This window comes from Orcinus orca, chromosome 20, assembly GCF_937001465.1.
Source record: "Orcinus orca chromosome 20, mOrcOrc1.1, whole genome shotgun sequence".
In the NCBI taxonomy this organism is placed as follows: Eukaryota; Metazoa; Chordata; class Mammalia; order Artiodactyla; family Delphinidae; genus Orcinus; species Orcinus orca.
In genome coordinates, this window is record NC_064578.1 from 27059455 (window position 1) to 27077772 (window position 18318).

Sequence of the window (18318 nt, forward strand, 5' to 3'; positions counted from 1 at the left end):
GACCTGGCTGTCAACGGTCCCACTGACAGCGGTGCGCTTTCTGCTACTTGGCTGAGAGCTGGCGTGTAGCTGGTGATGACCAAGGCTCCCTGTGTGGTCCCGGGGTCTCAGAGGCCCAGGCCCACTCTCCCCCTCACCCTGTGTCCCCTGTAGTCAGCATCCTCCCGGGAGAGCAAGAGGAGCCCAGTCTCATCCTAGAAGATGTTGACCCTCACTGGGAGGAGTATGAGTACCAGGAGGTCAGCAGCCAACGGGGCTCAGAGACAGCTCCAGCTGATGAAGAGGAGAGCGAGGAGGTGGAGCAGATGCCCAGGTGGGAGCCAGAGAAAGCCCTAAAAAACAACAGTGCTTGGGAAGATAACAGGCACACGGTACAGAATCCCAAAGGTATAAAAGGGCGTAGAGCGGGCCCCAAGTCTGCCTCTTCCTCCCTTTCCCTCCCGCCAGACACGCATCCCTCTCCCCACAGGCACAGTGGCTGCCAGCATCTTCTGTACCTTTCCAGGGCCCATCTGAGCATATATGAGCATGGATTCCCTTCATTTTTTTGTACAAAAGATAGCATATCACATGCACTGACCTATCTGCACCTTGCTACATTCATTCAACAGCGTACCTTAAGATCTTTCCACATTTAGTACGTGGAGATCATCCTCATTTTTTTTTTACAACTGCATAGTATTCCATCCTATGGATATGCCAGAATGTATTTAACCTTGATGGCCTTTAGGTTGATTCCAAAATTTTATTATTATAAACAATTCTGCGACAAGCACTCTTGTCCACATGTCCTTGCATGTGCATGTGTGTACCCCCTGCAGGACACATTTCCAGAAGGGAGTTGCAAGGTCCTCGGGGAAGGGAATGTGTAACCATGGTAGTGATGTCTGGGTCACCCTCCACAGGGGCTGAACCATCTTAGTTCCCACCTGTGAGCTGGGTGATAGCTGCTCAAGCCAGGAGGCCTCAGGTCCTCAGGCCTATGACCTCCATTGCAAAGATGGGGAAACTGAGGTCCAGGGAGGAGCAGAGGCTGACCTAGGGTCAGCACCAGGACAGCTGGGTGCTGGGACCAGCTCCTGATGCAGTGAGGGAGCTCTGTTGCTAGAGAGAAGCCGGGGCTGCTCAGGCAGGGCTCCCCAGGTAAAGTCTTGGGTGGGAAGTTAAGGTCTGGTCTCTGGGGGGCAGGTCACAGTCCATCGTACTGAAAATAGGGGTCAGGAGGTGGATTCGGGGTACAGCTACAGGCGACCTGACCTCCTGCCTTTGACCTCAACTCAGGGAGCTGCCTCAGATTCAAGAGGAGAAAGAAGACGAGGAGGAGGAGGATGGAGAGGAGGAGGAAGCTGAGTAAGGACCCGTGCCCCTGGCTGAGGGATGGCTCGGGGAGGGGCTGCCAGGGCTTCTGGGGTCAGGGTGCTTTCTGCCGCTCACGGAAGCTCCTCCCTTTCTTCCGTGCCCACTTCCGCTGGACACTGACCAGAGAGGCTGAGGTGGTGCTGGGAGACCCACTGTGCTCATAATGACCTTGAGATTCATAGTACCTAATACTCAGCGACCACCTCCACGCCACCCACACTCACACGTACAGAGGTAGAATGCACCTCCACGGGGTGGGGATTTTTTTTTTTTTTTGCGGTACGCGGGCCTCTCACTGTTGTGGCCTCTCCCGTTGCGGAGCACAGGCTCCGGACGCGCGCAGGCTCAGCGGCCATGGCTCACGGGCCCAGCCGCTCCGCGGCATGTGGGATCTTCCTGGACCGGGGCACAAACCCGCGTCTCCTGCATCGGCAGGCGGACTCTTAACCACTGCGCCACCTGGGAAGCCCCGGGGTGGGGATTTTTGTCTGTTGCCTTCACTGCCGTGTCTTCAGAGCCCAAAACAGTGCCTAGCACAGTAGGCACCAAATCAGTGTTGGCTGAATGCATGGAAGGATGCGCGGACGCACGCAGTGGGCGCCCAGCTCTCCCGTGTGATTAACAAAGCCGAGGCGCAGAGCTGTCTCCGTCCCTCACACCCTCCCCAACAGTCGGTCCCCAGTGGCTGCCTTTGATGCCCCTTAAGGCTGCCCTGGATTCTGCTCTGTCTTCCATAATGGTTGATCCTGTATCCACATCCATAAAAATTTCAACATCAAAACACACAAAAGAATTCAGTTACAGTAAGAGCTTAAAAATGGAGCTCAGAAAACGCTAAAAGTTACAATCAAGCTTGCCAAGAACTAGATCTTAATTATTCCCACCACTAAAAAGAAATGGTAATTAGGGGATGTGATAGAATGGTCATTATCGCTACAATGGCAACCGTATCATAATATACAAATGTATCAGTCAGCATGTTGTACACCTTATAAAATGTTATATGTCAAATATATTTGAATAATAAGAAAAGAAACCACTAAGAGGGAGGTGATTCTGAGCAACGTGGGCTGGACAGAAGGGCAGAGGGAGAGGTGGATGCACGTGGAGGTGACGAGCAGATGGCTGGATGCCTGAGTGGAGTTAGGGGATGAGAGGCTGGACCAGAGATGTAAAGATGGGCATCTGATCTCACAGACGGAATGAAAGTGGGGTTGGAGGAGATGCCCGGGGAGTGAGTGTAGATGGAGGAGAGGCCAAAATGCCAGATCAGAGGTCAGGGAGATGGGGAGGAACCAGAAAGGACCAAGGAGGGGGAGGCGCCCATGGGGGGTGAGGGAAATGAGAAGGGTGTGAGGCCTGGAGGCCCAGTTGGAAAGTGTCTCAAGGAGGAGGGAGTGAACTGCTGCCTCGCGAGCAGCCCGCATGTCCCAGGAAGAGTGACAGTGTAGCTCGTGGAAGGGGTGGGAGATGATCCTTCGGAGGTGGTGGGGCCAGATCGTGAAGGCCTTGAACTTGATTTCCCGGGAGCAGTGGGGAGCCGTGGAAGGTTTGTGAGCAGGGAAGTGACAGGCTGGCAGCTGCACTGTGCAGAGACTGAGGCAGGAGGAGCAGCGTGGTGGCCGTTGTACCATAGATCAGGCCAGATGATTTAACCTGTCCCCTTGCTCCATCCCCCTTGTATTATTCTCTGCCCTCTGTGGTACCCCCGGCCCATACACTTCCTCCCTGCCCCTTTGGCCATGGCCTGAGGCGAGGTATCATCACAAGTATTGGGAGCACAAGCTTTTCTTCTCTCAGCAGAGTGACCTGGGCAAGTGGCAGGTGGGCACAGAGCTTCTGCCTCCACATCTCTAAAACGGGGTTGATAACAGCCCCTCCTGAGTGGTCAGAGGGCTGGCTGTGAGAATGGATGCGGTAGGACCTGGTGTGGAGTAAGTGCTCCATCAAAAGTCACCCATCTTCTCATCCCTACTGAGGGTCACTTTTAGTCCCAGTCAGGAAAGAGTTAAACCATGAGGCCACACAGGATTTGGGGGCTAGAAGCCTGCTTAGTGTCATCTACTTTGAGTCCACGCTTGCCCAGTTCACCTATAATCTTTCTATCCTCAGCAGGAGGCCACACAGCTACTTGATTGCCTCCAGTGACAGGGAGCTCACAACCTCTCAAAGGCCATCCATTTCATCCATATGCACCTCTGAGTTAGGAAATTATTTCTTCTGCCAAAACTATGGCTTCTGTAACCCAGTCCTAATTCTACCCTCCAGGCCTCTCCAGAGCCAGGATCCTCTCATTAACAGGTAACTGCCCCTCCCCTAAATGAAGACCTTAGATGCTGCCTGGCTGCATTAGTGCAGTTCTGTTTGCCCCCTGCTTTCACCTGCCTCTGTGTAGACTGCAGAGCTCTGAGCTGTTCTGCCACCAAACCCGTATGCCCAACACATAGGTCTGCAAATCCCTTTATATGTCACAGCTCCTGAGCTAAAATACCACTTGAAAGCCAGTGAGCCAACGTGCACACACACAGGCACACACACTAACTACACACGTGTTCTCTGCACAGTACACACAGACACACATATCTGCACCGCACATACACACCTGCACACAAACACAGCCACACATGCTGGGTTATGTGCACACTTATGTGTAGGCAGGACACTTACACGGCCTGATACATGCACAAGCAACACACACGGGCACACGTGTACACACTTGCACTTATCCACACTAGACACAGTGCATACATACAGTTACCTACAAACACTGCAGGCACACACAGGCTCATACAATGTTCACCCAGAGCTTCAAACTCAGGGCACTTTGGGGCCCGGGGCCCCAGGTAGGGACAAGGGCCCTGTGGTGACAGAGCCAGTGATCCCAGGGCCAAGGCCAGAGGGTGTCAGGCGTGGGACAGGTGGGCTGGGCTGTCACTGGCTGGGGAAGGATGCTTTTGCCAGCTTTGCGGAGGCACAGGGGTTACTGACGACAACGCACAAGCCCTGGTAACGGGCAGATGGTCGCCTAGCGACCTGGTCTCTGTTGGCAACAGCTCAGCTTTTCATAGCAACGGAAGCCTTTTGGGCCCCACCTGGCCTCCCTGGGGCCATTTCCGCAGAGTTCCCCCGCACATTCCCTCAATCTGATTAGAAGCAGGAAGGATTGGTGGCTCATCTGCCACCCGAGCCACACTGGCTCCAGAGCTGGCCTCACGGGCTCGGGGCCGGGCTCGGGCTCCCCCAATCCTCCTCTGGCATGCACCGACCTGGGGCTTGGAATGAATGTCATCACCCCCAGCTGAACTCCTGCACCACGGGCGTCCTTGTCAGCAGAGACAGAGAGACCCAAGTAGGTGGCTGCTTCTCCCTAAGGGCTCCCCTCCTTCCTTCTTTCGGGGCTGGGGGACCGGGTGACGAGTCTGCTGAAGGCAACAGTGAGGACCTTAACTTGGGGGCACAGCCTGTTTTGTGACTTGGGGGAGGACAGTGGGCTGGCCGTTGCGGCTACTCCCCACACCTTTAACTCGGAGAGCCAGGACCTCTGGGATGCCCGCCTCAGCCAGTCTGTCTGATCCTCTACTTGGAAATCCCTGGAACTTGGGAACTTTCCAGAAGTTGATGGCCCGCTGCATCTGGGCTGGTCAAGAGGGGGCCTCAGCAGGCACCAGGCAACCTGCCAACCAGGGGCAATATGATTTGGGGGTACATGGGTCCCCAAACAGCCCCTGGTGGGGCTGACAGGCCCACCGTAAGGCTTGTTACGTGTCTCCGTAGCTGGAGATGTTTGTGCAAAATGTTCCGCAATCTCTGTGGGTGGTTCACAGACCTGCAGAAGGCCGCCTCCTCTGGGATTTATAATAATAATGACAAGAACAGTCATAATAACAGCTGTCACCTGATTAGCACTTGTTTTCCGTGCCAGACGTGGTGCTAAGGCTCCTACTGCTAATCCCATTTCACAGATGAGAGAACTGAGGCTCAGAGATAACAGCCCACACATCCACGGGTGTCCTGCCAGCAAGCACAGAGCTGGGATTCTGTCCCAGGTCAGGCTAGGCTCCTAAGCGGACACCTAGTACTACAGACAAGGAAAGCTGCTTACCAGTGTTTAGAGACGGAGAACCCAGATGACACCGGACATGGGGAGGTTTTTTGACTTTTCCATGAGCTTCTCACTGGCCCTTCTGACCTCATTCAAATAAGCCAGTCTGTGCAGTACAGGCTGGATGAGTCCTACCCATTTGACAGATAAGCAAACGGAGGCTTCCTGGGGACTTGCTTTCCAGGCCGGATTCTAGAATGAGCAAGACGCCAGGAAGCCTCTGACTGGGACTGTGGGAAGTTCATTTCCTGGGCCTTTGCACTCTGAGAACCGAGGAGGCCCCTGCATCTGTTCCAGGGAAGGAGAACCCAGTCTGCCCCTCGCATCACAAGCCCATCCCACCCTTCCAGGAAGGGCCGACTTCTCTGTCAGGTGTGGAAGGCACGGTTCCTGTAATACTTTGAGAGGCCCCCAAGAACATTTTAATTTCTTTCAAAATCAGACCAAAAAATGAACTTTTAGTTGGAAGAGAATATTTTAATATACAATATTAACATATTAATCTTCATATGAATGCAGTCACAAAATGGAATTTTAAAAATATATTTATGGAGGAAGGGGCCCGTGAAGGCTGAAGTGCCCAGGCCCTGTGGAAGTCATAATATGCCCTTTTCTTTAAGAAAAGCTGTGTCTTCCTGGGCAGGGTAGAGAGTGTGACTGACACTTCAGGCCCCTCACAATGGAAATACATATGCAATGGAGAGAAATAAAGTGAGTTAGGTGCTTGAATCCTCCAAACACTCGCCTCACTCCTCCACGTCACCTGGGGCTGTGCAGACACTCAGAGGCAGGCAGTGGAGAATTAAAGACTTGGTGCTAGAGTCAAAGACACCCATCTTTTATCCAGGTTCACCTGGTACAGGCTGTGTGACCTCGGACAGGCCATCTGACCTCTCTGAGCCTCCGATTTCTGAGCTCAAATAGGATCCGCCATAGCGGGGCTCTCGGGTTTATTTGGGTGAGGATTTGGTGAGACGCTGTGCGTTCCATGTGCTTGGCCCGGCGCCTGGCACACAGCCCTTGGGAGCTGCTGTGACAATATGATTGCTGGCTGATTCCTGCTCCCAGGCTGCTGGCTCCAAACCGACTGGGCTGTAATTCCATCCCCATCTCCTCACCCACCTCAGGAGGGCTGAGACTGGGCCCTCTGGGTAAAGGATGGGGAATTCAGGTTTTCTGGGCAGCGGATGCCAAAGGGCATCCTCCATGAGCCCCTTGGCAACAGTGGTCCATGGCATGGGGTGAGGCCGTTAGGAAGCAGAATCTAATTCTAACCCCAGAAATCACATTAGCCCTTGGTCCCAAGTCATCATTTTAGCCCAGAGATTGCACACAGGCATCTCAGGGCCCAATTTAGTCTGGAGACAGGCTCTTTTGGATATTGACATATTAATATAGATATTAATATAGATAATACAGATGTTAATATAGATCTATTCATTTGGATTAATTATCAGCATCTAGAGATGGGGAGGTCCCCCCTTTAAAATGTGTAGTTCAGGCTCCTCTTGAAAATCAGCAGATCTGGCCACGGGACTCCCATTCCAAGCAGAGTGGGGTTGCTGACTCAGATGGGCACAGGTTCTTCTCTCCTTCCTATAGTCTCACCCCGGCCCCCATCACTCATGTATGCCTCTGCCTGGGCCAGGGACCGCTGAAACCTTCAGCAGTTGCAGTGTGGCTCTGATCTCATGGCATGGAAAAAACCAGGGTCTGTGTCCAAGGTTTGTGTGATGTGGGACAATTTGCTGTGTGATTTTGGCCAGGCCACTTGACCTCTCTGTGCCTCACCTTTCTCATACTCCCTGCTCTGCCTATATCCCCAAGGTTGCCTGGAGACTCTCAGAGGGGAAATGCTGGGCATAGATTTTGAACACTCTGCAATGCCCTTTGGTCAGCCCCTAAAGGACAGCTCCTCAAAACCGTCCTCCATGATTTTCTTTGCACTTGCTGTTCCCCTTTCCTGGACACTATTCTCTACCTATGCCCAGCTCGCAGGCCACCTCCTCTGGGAAGCCCTCCTTCCTAGGCAGAATTGTGCTGTGCCCTTCATAGCTACTTGCTCCAGAGTGTGACTCAGACTGGGAACTTGTTAGCAGGATGTGAGATCTGCCACCTGCCTGTGCTGGGAGCTTCAAGAGGGCGAGGACCTATCCTTAGGCGTCTTTGTGCCCCAGCTCCTGGCACAGAGCCTGGCACTCAGCACAGTTCAGGAAACATTTAACACCCCTAACCCCAGCCCTTCCCTCTGCCCCCTCGCAGTCACAGTGTCCTGCTGGATAGCTGTCTGGTGGCGCAGGGAGGCGAGGACCAGAGTGGAGTAGGTGGAGCCGAGCGCCAGAGCCCCTCGCACCAGGTACTACGGAACAGCACCAGGCTGGCGGCCGGGCTACCTCAGAGGCCTGGACTGGAGTCGGCGGAAGGGGCTGGGCCTTGTCCCCTTTGCTTACAGGGGCGGGGTTTGGCTCATGAGATGCCCATGGGACAGAAGTGAGCAGGGTGGTGCGTGCTGTGAGGCCCTGCTTGTAGCAGGGGTCAGATGGTGTCAGGAGGGGCCCCGGGTGGTACGGCCATGGGTGGGAAGCAGTGGGCTTAGACTCCAGTCCTCACGTGGCTGTGTGACCCTGGGCAAGTCACCTCCCCACTCTGGGCCTCAGTGGCCACTTCTGTAAAATGGGGCTAAAAACCCTTCCCTGGAGTGCTGTATACAGTCCTACACTGTGAAGTGCGGTGCTGGATGGAGAGTGCCATGGTGGCTGCTTCAGTTGCTTTGTCCCCACGCGCAGAGGGCTGCCCGAGAATTTCCCCTCATTATATGTGACAGGTCCAGGTGTTGGGGCCTGGGGCTCCTATGTGCACTGGACGCCCCAGAAGGTGAGTTGGAGGGTATGACCAAACGGGCTAGTCTTGGGGCCCATCCTGAGGGTAGGTCCCCCCAAGGGGCTGGGTTGGACTAGGGCTAGGACAGGGCTTGATGGTCACAGCTTCGATTTCCTCTTTATCTTTTGCAGGAGCTGCAGGAGGAGGCCGTGGCCGCCAGCTCAGGAGGTAGGCGTGTGGTGGGGTTGCATAAGAATGTCCAGGATGCTTTCAGGCTGGGGGCAGCCAGGGTACAGGGGCAAACCCTCCTCCTGTCCCTCTCAACTCGTCCCCCTGCCCCATCCCATCCTCAGGCAAAACCCATTCTGTGCATCTTAGGGCCACTTTGTCAGAGCCTGATGATGTATTTCAAAGGCCCCAGGGGAATTGCACTGAGGCCCCCCCCCCCGGACCCCAAGAGGCCTGGGGAAACCATACTCCCAGCCAGCCCCTCCTGCCACCCCCCTCACTGGGAACACAGCTCTCTAGGTTACTGCCCAGCGAGCATTTGGCTCAAATGTAACGTACCTGAGTGAAAACTGGGGCCAGAGCTCGCTAAGGCTGTGTCCTAGACTCTGTGTCCTCTGAGCTTTTCCTTACTGCTAAGATCCCCAGCACAATTTGATTATTTGTCACTCCCACCCCTAATCCTGAGAACTTCAGGGATGGTGGGGACAGAGCCTAGGGGAGTGAGGATGTCTGGACACTGAGCCCTGGCCTCGCAAACTTCCACAGGCCTCAAGACACGGGTGGTGCCCCACCTGCCCTTTGAGGCAGACAGACCATTTTACAGATGAGAAAACTGAGGCTCCATGTGGGCAGCATTTGGCTCAGTGGTCAAGGACACAGACCTGCATTTCACTATTGGCTCTTCCCTCTTCCTCACTCTTCTGTGACCTCTCTTAACTGTGGGTCTCAAATCAGGAAAGAGGCTATAACAGTACCTACCTCACTGGGTTGCTGGGCAGAGTGGGGGTGACAGTGCGTCACTGGAACTGAAAGAAGAGACCATAATGGGGACCACGACAATGACGTTTGTGTCCCAGGCAGCCATTGGTGGAAATGGGACTGGACCCGCGTGTCTTAACCCCAGGTGTCCTGAGCCTGCCCCCCACCTGATCTTTGAAAAACATCGTCTGTTAACTTTAACCCAAATCTGCCGGAAACCTACTAAGTCTGCACCCCACACGGATGAACAAGACCAGGATCACCCGGTTGCAGACTCAGGTTCCGTGGGGCTGGTTCCACCCCCTTCCCCAGGTCATTTGGAAGCAGGTGGCCTGGGAACCACACTTTGAGAAACACTGAAACACAGCCCTTTGTCTGCCGCCACTCGAAAGTATGGCTCTTGAACCAGCAGCTTTGGTGTCACCTGGGAGCTGGTTAGAAATGCAGAATCCCAGGCCCCATCCCAGACCTGCTGAACCAGAATCTGCACTGTTAACAAGATCCCTGGTGATTTCTCTGCGCATTTGTGTTTGAGAGGCAATGGCCTTGAGCCCTTGTTCTCAATCATGACTGCACATTGGAATCATCTGGGGAGATTTAAAAATCTTGGGGCCAGTCCTTACCCCAGACCATTAAATCAGAATCTCTGGGGATGGGCCCACGCATCAGGCATTTCCAGACCTCCCCAGGCGATTCCAATATGCAGCCCATTTGGGGAAACAGGGACCTAGGAAAAGTTACTGCTTCTGGTTGGAAGTGAAATTAATTGAGCTCCAGGATTTCTTTGGGATGGAAAATCCTACCAGGCTAAGAACGTTTGAGTCTGTGAGCCTAAGCCTGAGGGGTTCTGGGTTCTCTGATTCTAATTTCTTTGAGTCTAAAGTATGAAATGCTACGATGGTTGGTTAGCAGAGAAAGCTCCAGAACTGGGGCGCTCAGGGCTGGCTCTCAGAGCTGTTGGGTGGGCGAGCCACATGACTGGTGATGCTCTTGACACTGAACTCCAGGGACAAGGGTGATGCTTCAGACTTAGGGTGCAGCTGCTGCGAGCGCAGGTGGGCACCGGGCTGGTCCGTGGTGGCGCTGGTGGGGAAGAGCCCCACCTACCCTGCCTCTCCCAACTCTGTGCTCCTCATTGCAGTCCCCAGGGTCCCGCCTCTGCCTGAGATCCCCTGCCCCCAGCACCATGGCTAAATCAGGCCGGGACGTGGAGCTGAATCGCCTGGTCCAGGACCAGCCACCTGGCCAAGTGACCCCTGGGCTTACTCCCCCAAACCTGGTGGAGCACCTCCCCAATGTGCCCAGCCACCACCCCCCGATCACCCGCACCCCTGTCCTCATCTCCCGGAGGACAGCCTTGTCCAACTCCAGCTTCGCCAAGGAGACCAGGAGCTCCATCGGTCGCCTAGGTAGTGTGAAATTGACCACCCAGCGCGCTGGTGTCTGTGGTGTGCTTCTGCATGGCTTGGGCTGTTTCCTGCATGGGTGCCATGGTCTTGGCGTGGGACCACTATTTGGGCTCATGGAACACCACCCCTTCTTCCTCTGCTGACCAGTGCCTTCATCTTGCTTTGTGGTGACTTGAAGGGTATTAGTCCCCTTCTCTCTGTGCCTAAAATTCCACAATGAGCAATTCATTTCTTTGGGTTAAACACGGCTTTTTGCAGATCATCAATTTTTATACAGGTAGTCACTCATACCCGAGTTTAAACAAGTCACTCAGATCTCCAGGCCAAGAGGCTTGGGGCAGGGAGCTGGGTGGGGGAAGAGAATAATCAGAGGGGAATGAACCAGAAGAGGAATGTGGAGGTCCGTTGCAGACAGAATCTACCGACCTTGAGAGTTGGCTGGGAGCTAGACTTTCTGAGGACTGTTTATCTGCTCAGCAAATTCCCTTTCAGGAAAGGGGAGGCCCCCAGGTGCTGACAGGCAGACCCAGAGGAGGCGTCCTCAGGGGCCAGTGCAGAGAGAGAGCCTGTCTGGATCCATTTAATTGTGACAAGATCCCTGCAGTGGCCTTCGGAAAGTGCTGGGGGACATACTGGTGCCTCTGGGCTAACCCCTGTCACTTTCTGCCTTGACTCAAACCAGACCTGCCATTTTCCCTTTAATTTGTTTCTTTGTTTTTGGATTACACTGGGCAAGTTTGCCTCTGAGATTCACAGGCAGGTCGAGCTGAACATTTCACAAGAAGAGATCCACTCTCGTCCTCTCCCTCCTCCTGGCCTGGGGTGGGCACAGAGTTGGGGCAAGGTGGCACGTGATCAACCCCATGACAGGGGATGACACGCCAGGCTCAGTGTTCCGGGTAGGGCCTAAATCTCCTCACTCCAAAGGGTCTTCCACGCCCTCTACCCTTATATCGCGGCTCGAGTTTTGTGCACTCTGTACCAACTCTGCGTTTATTTACTTACCATCTTTCTTTCAGTGGATTCACTTTTTTCATTTAATTGAGTGTATTTAAACAGGAAGCTTTACATTATAATTCAAATGGAAAACCAGCATGGCCTGCCCTAAATATAGAGAAGGCATAAACAGAAATAACCACAAAGGTATGGAGAACAATGCAGAGTCGGTAGTTTCTAGTGAGGTACGTGGCCTGCTGAAGGCTCATAGCTGAGTCTGCTCTCCCAGCTGCAAAGGGGGATTCAGACGTGTCAGAGAGGTGTTAAGGCCATAGCAGCACTAACCTGAGGCTTTCTCTCTGCCTTCTCAGGATCCAGACAGAACCGGACAGGGAGAAATGGTTCCGTTCTGTCATCCTTTGCCTTGGCTATGCCATCTAAAGTCATCGTGTGCCTTCTCTGGTCCCTGGGAGCCCCACACTTTGAGAAATAGTCCCAGTGACACATTGGGACAGTGGGTGGAACCGGCTGTCATTGACACATGATGATTTTATTTTATTTACTGATGAATAGGCAAGGATGTTTACTGCAGCACTGTTTAAATAGTCATTAATACAGACTATTTATAAAATGACTCTATTAGCCATTAAAAATAAAACAAGTAGAGAAATAGAAAATATTGTCAGTCAAAAAAATCTTTCAGATAATTAAAAGATTTAAAAAACAGGGATTTCTATAAGGCTTGGTATTGGCCACGGTAGTGGTCGAATTTACAACACAGATGAATAGAGAGATGTAAATCAAGGCCTTCTTCCCCAGACTTGGTTCTAAAACATTTACTATCTAGGATCAAGAGCAAGGTCCTTCGGTGATAGTTTGCTGGTCTTATATATGGTTTCTACCTACGCCCAATCTAAACAGTAGGACACACGATGATCTTAGATGCTGCAGACAAGGCGGTGACAGCATGTAGTGAGAACATTATTCCCATTTCAGTGGTGCTGCTTGGCACCTCTCAGCCGAGGTTTCTTTTTTTTTAATTTTTTAATTTTTTAATTTTTTTTTTTGCGGTATGCGGGCCTCTCACTGCTGTGGCCTCTCCGTTGCGGAGCACAGGCTCCGGTTGCGCAGGCTCAGCGGCCATGGCTCACGGGCCCAGCCGCTCCGCGGCATGTGGGATCTTCCCGGAGCGGGGCATGAACCCGTGTCCCCTGCATCGGCAGGCGGACTCTCAACCACTGCGCCACCAGGGAAGCCCCCAAGGTTTCATTTTGACAGAGGCCTCTACGTATGTTGGTCACCAACCTCAGGATGGGAGAAGAGTTTCAGCTCTGGAGCCAGGCTGCCTGGGTCCAAATCTGGGCTCTGCTGAAAGTTTCTTAATCTCTCTGTGCTTCGGTTTCCTTCTCCACAAAATGGGGACAATGGTAACAGGGACCTCATAGAGTGGCCGGGAACGATGAAGGAGTTTATATATATAAAGCGCTTAGAGTTTAGTGAAATTAATGCCTAGCAGGCATATAGGAAGTGCTTAACAGTAAATATTGTTATTCTCTAAACCAATTTAAGCATAAGATATTCTTTATATTCGGAATTATAGTATTCTTATTCTATAAATCAGTATAATATAAACGAATATAATTTCTACTTTGAGTTTCTGCTCTGCCAAGCTGGCAGGAAATGAAACATCAGGCTTAGGAGTTCCCCGCCCTCCCCTGGGAGTGATTGAGTTCATAGGGTCTTGTGCAGGGCGAGGCAGGGGGTAAGGGGACCACCTTCTCCTTCCCAGGTTCCGTGAGACAGCTTCATGGTGCTGAGACCAGGGTGTTTTTTTGCTGCCTGGGGGCCATGCTGGGGGCACCCCAGGGCCCTGAGCATTTTTGAGAAGCTGCCCTTGTCCTGGCTGCCTCCACACCCCTAGCCCACCTCCAGCTCACCTCTCTCAAGGTCTTCAGGGAAGCAGGGGGAAGTCCCCGCTGCACCGTGTCTCTCTCCTGTGAGGCCCTGAAGAGGTAAAATTGTCACTCTATGCAAAAACGTGATACTATATATAGAAAATCCTAAGGACTCCATGCAAAAACCACTAGATCTAATAAATGAGTTCAGCAAAGTAGCAGGATACAGGATAAACATTCAAAAATCGGTTGCATTTCTTTACACTAACAATGATATATCAGAAAGGGAATGTAAAAAAAGAATACCTTTTAAAACAGCACCAGAAAAAATAAAATACCTAGGAATAAACCTGACCAAGGAGGTGAAAGACTTATACACTGAAAACTATGAAACATTAATAAAGGAAATTAAAGAGGATTCAAAGAAATGGAAAGATATCCCATGCTCTTGGATTGGAAGAATTAATATTGTTAAAACGACAATACTACCCAAAGCAATCTACAGATTTAATATGATCCCCATCAAAATACCCAAGACATTTTTCACAGAACTAGAACAAATAATCAAAAAATTTATATGGAACCATAAAAGACCCAGAATTGCCAAAGCAATCCTGAGGAAAAAAAGCAAAGCAGGAGGCATAACTCTCCCAGACTTCAGACAATACTACAAAGCTACCGTAATCAAAACAGCATCGTACTGGTACAAAAACATACATACGGATCAATGGAACAGAATAGAGAGCCCAGAAATAAACCCACACACCTACAGTCAATTAATCTTTGACAAAGGAGGCAAGAATATAAAATGGGGAAAAGACAGTCTCTTCAGAAAGTGGTGCTGGGAAAGTTGGACAGCTGCATGTAAATCAATGAAGTAGAACACACCCTCATAGCATACACAACAATAAACTCAAAATGGCTTAAAGACTCAAACATAACACATGACACCATAAAACTCCAAGAAGAGAACATAGGCAAAACATTCTCTGACATAAATAGTACCAATGTTTTCCTAGGTCAGTCTCCCAAGGCAATAGAAATAAAAGCAAAAATAAACAAATGGGACCTAATCAAGCTTTCAAGCTTTTGCACAGCAAAGGAAACCATTAAAAACAAAAACAAAAAAAAGACAACCTAGGGAATGGGAGAAAATATTTGCAAATGATGTGACAGACAAGGGCTTAATCTCCAAAATATACAAACAGCTCATACAACTCAACACAATAACAAAACAACCCAATTGAAAAATGGGCAGAAGACATTAATAGACATTTCTCCAAAGAAGGCATAGAGGCGGCCAACAGACACATGAAAAGATGCTCAACATCACTAATTATTAGAGAAATGCAAATCAAAACTGCATTGAAGTACCACCTCACACTGGTCAGAATGGCTATCATTAAAAAATCTACAAATAACAGATGCTGGAGAGGGTGTGGAGAAAAGGGAACCCTCCTATACTGTTGGTGGGAATGTAAATTGGTGCAGCCACTATGGAGAACAGTATGGAGGTTCCTCAGAAAACTAGAACTAGAGTTGCCATATGATCCAGCAATCCCACTCCTAGGCATATACCCAGACAACACTATAATTCAGAAAGACACATGCACACCTATGTTCATAGCAGCACTATTCACAATAGCCAAGATATGAAAACAACCTACATGTCCATTGACAGAAGAATGGATAAAGAAGATGTGGTGCATATATACAATGGAATACTACTCAGCCATAAAAAAGAATGAAATAAGGCCATTTGCAGCAACATGGATGCAACTAGAGATTATCACACCAAGTGAAGTAAGTCAGAAAGAGAAAGACAAATACCATATGATACCACTTACATGTGGAATCTAAATAAGTAAGTCAGAAAGAGAAAGACAAATACCATATGATACCACTTGCATGTGGAATCTAAATATGGCACAAATCTATCTACAAGACAGAAACAGACTCAGACATAGAGAGCAGACTGGTGGTTGCCAAAGGGGAGGGGGTGGGGAGGGAAGGACTGGGAGTTTGGGATTAGCAGAGGTAAACTATTATACATAGGATGGATAAACAACAAGGTCCTACTGTAGAGCACAGGGAACTATATCCAATATCCTGTGACAAACCATAATAGAAAAGAATATTAAAAAAAGGAATATTGATATGTGTATAACTGAGTCATTTTGCTGTACAGCAGAGATTGACACAACATGGTAAATCAAATATAAAAAGAGTGTGAGGCCCTTTAGCCCCGTGTCTCATGCCCCCACAGGCCTGGGAAAGCCTTGTCACTCCCACCTTGGGATGGGGAAACTGAGGCCCAGAGAGGGGAAGCAGCTGAGCCAGGCCGCACCAGGCGAGGCCCTAGGACGTGGCACCCCCAGGCTCCCCGTGCTCTATCTGAGTGATGCACCCCCATCACCCACTCCAGGGCCTTGATGCTCCTCCAGGCCCAGGGAAACCAGGCTGGGTTTTAGAGAGCTGGGCTCCAGGCTGTGTCCAGGAGCTCCTGTGGCTTCTGTGGCATCGTGGCTTCTTCTGTGGCTCCTGGGTTAGTGGCTGGCATGGGCGTGGCTGTCAGAGGGCCCTGGGCTCTGCATCGTTGTGCCCGCTGCATGGATCTCTCCTGTGGGCCCTGTTGGGAGGCAAGGCTTCCAGAGGCCCCTCCACACACGCTTTCTGTGGCTTCCCTGTAGAACACAGCAAGGCCCTGGGACCTGGCTTCTCTCTGACACTGTGCCTCCTTCCTCTCCCCAGTACCTGCCACGGAAGAGCACCCAGAATTGCAGGTGGAAGACGCTGATGCTGACAGCCAGCCCCTCAACGAGGAGAATCCACCCTCTCCCACGGAAGAGCCCCCGGAAGTGCAGGTGGAAGACGCTGATGCCGACAGCCAGCCCCTCAACGAGGAGGAGAATCCACCCTCTCCCACGGAAGAGCCCCCGGAAGTGCAGGTGGAAGACGCTGATGCTGACAGCCAGTCCCTCAACGAGGAGGAGAATCCACCCTCTCCCGTGCCGCTGCCCCCGTCTCCTGCCAAATGCGACACACTTGGGGTCCCAGGATCAGCCACAGGGAGCCTCAGGTCACCTTTTATGCTTCTCTTGGGCTTTTCATAGCACAGTGCCACCTGTGCATTTGGCATTTGAGGACACTGGGGCCAGAGAGGGGAAGAAGCTGGCCCAAGTCACTCAGCAAGTTGCTGTCAGCGCTGGGACTATGGCCCCACCATTTTCCGTTCTCCTAATTTCTGGCTTCAGGCTCTATAGAAAGAGCTCTCTGAGGAAGCCCTGTCCAGAATACCCTCAATTGTACATTTGAAGGGGGTAAAAAATGTGACAGGGCTAATTTTATTGTTAAATAATACAATGGACATACCAAAGAACACTAGATATAATAACCATCCCTAACCCCACCACTCTAGGTGGTACTTTTATTTTTCTGCCTTCTCTTCCATACCTTGTCCGTGGGCCCATGCTTTTGAGTGGTTTTAGTTGAAGGAGTGATTGGATCATATCTCATTTGAGACCACATCTTATTTATTGAGCCCTTTTCCGTATTGCTAGTCTGTCTCCTTAACACTCATTGTGATGCTGTGTTGACATCCTCCAGCTCCGTGTGCCAGGATAGACATAACAATCCTCTGTGGTTGAATACTGTCCACAGTGGTGCTACAAATATCTCTTTGGTCTTCTGCCCTCTGTCCTTGGGCTCCTTTCTCGAGAGTGGGTTTTCTGGTCAGGGTTGCGTGTGTTTTTGTGCCTCTCGAGATAGGTTAGTTGCTGCATGGTTAGAGTTGGTTTTGGACAATCTGAGCCAGGTAACTGAGAGAGGGCCTGCAGAGAGCTGTAGGTAGTCTGTGAAGTGCAGTGCAGTGCTGTGTGAATGGTCAATTAAGCTAAAGGGGAGCTGCCAGTGCATCTCCTTTGCTGGCTAGATTGAGGGATGGTTCTTTTTTCTTGATTAATTCTTGCTTTTATCCATGAACCCTTGAGTAATTTCTCAGCTGAGGTCAGAAGACTGCCAAAACAGAGATGGTTGGACGTAGCAAACAGAAGGCTCCTGGATTTTGATGTGGAGAAAAGAGTCATGATCTCACCCAGCCTTGGAACACAGCTCACAGACACATCAGTCCTCACGTTTAATTCACTGAATCATGCACAAAGTACAGAGAGCAGAAGACAGGGCACCACCATAATTGTAGACATCTGGTCTACCGCCCTCTGTTCCCTTTATAAGGGTAGGGAAACTGTACAGGCTGGGTTAGAGGTGGATATTCGGGAGGAGGGAGGGGACTAAGATCACTTGGGACAAGAATCAAAGCCTCCTGCCTTTTGCTTATGAGCTGGGTCTGTGAGGCTCCTCTTATTATCATTCATTCATTCATTTGCAAACATTTACTGAACATCTTTACGTGCCAGGCTCTGCTCTAGGTGCAGTGGTTGCATCAGGGAGAAGCCTGAGAGGGGCCTGCCCTCTTGGAGCCGACATTCCAGTGGGGCCGAGATAGACAATGAACAAGTAATCACACAAGGTTTTTCCAGAGAGTGCTAAGGAGAATGTGACTATGAGAAACTGGGACGCCTCAGCCTGAGCTTGGCGCCAAGAGGGAATTCTGATGCCTGACATGAGAGGCCAGTGCGGCTGCCTGTGGCCCGGGATGGAATGAGCACTGGGGGCAACTGATGGGAACAGAAAAGCCACCAAAACAGAGGGGCACACGGGCAAGGCCCTTCTCACAGTGCAATGCTGTGGTTTGGAGTGAATCCCGAACATCCCCTGTCTACGAGGATTATGAAAATTTAACAAGCTACTG

General features: G+C 51.1%; 1 protein-coding gene across 1 annotated transcript in view; it reads left to right on the forward strand.

The window, feature by feature from the left end:
* CNGB1 (cyclic nucleotide gated channel subunit beta 1) overlaps positions 1-18318 on the forward strand; it is a 91795-nt gene that overhangs the window by 37747 nt on the left and 35730 nt on the right. Inside the window, exons 13-19 of the mRNA XM_049702859.1 lie at positions 154-313; positions 1282-1350; positions 3628-3660; positions 7724-7817; positions 8473-8509; positions 16260-16291; positions 16373-16587. Coding sequence (XP_049558816.1) covers positions 154-313; positions 1282-1350; positions 3628-3660; positions 7724-7817; positions 8473-8509; positions 16260-16291; positions 16373-16587 — 640 coding nt within the window. The remainder of the gene's footprint in view (positions 1-153; positions 314-1281; positions 1351-3627; positions 3661-7723; positions 7818-8472; positions 8510-16259; positions 16292-16372; positions 16588-18318) is intronic.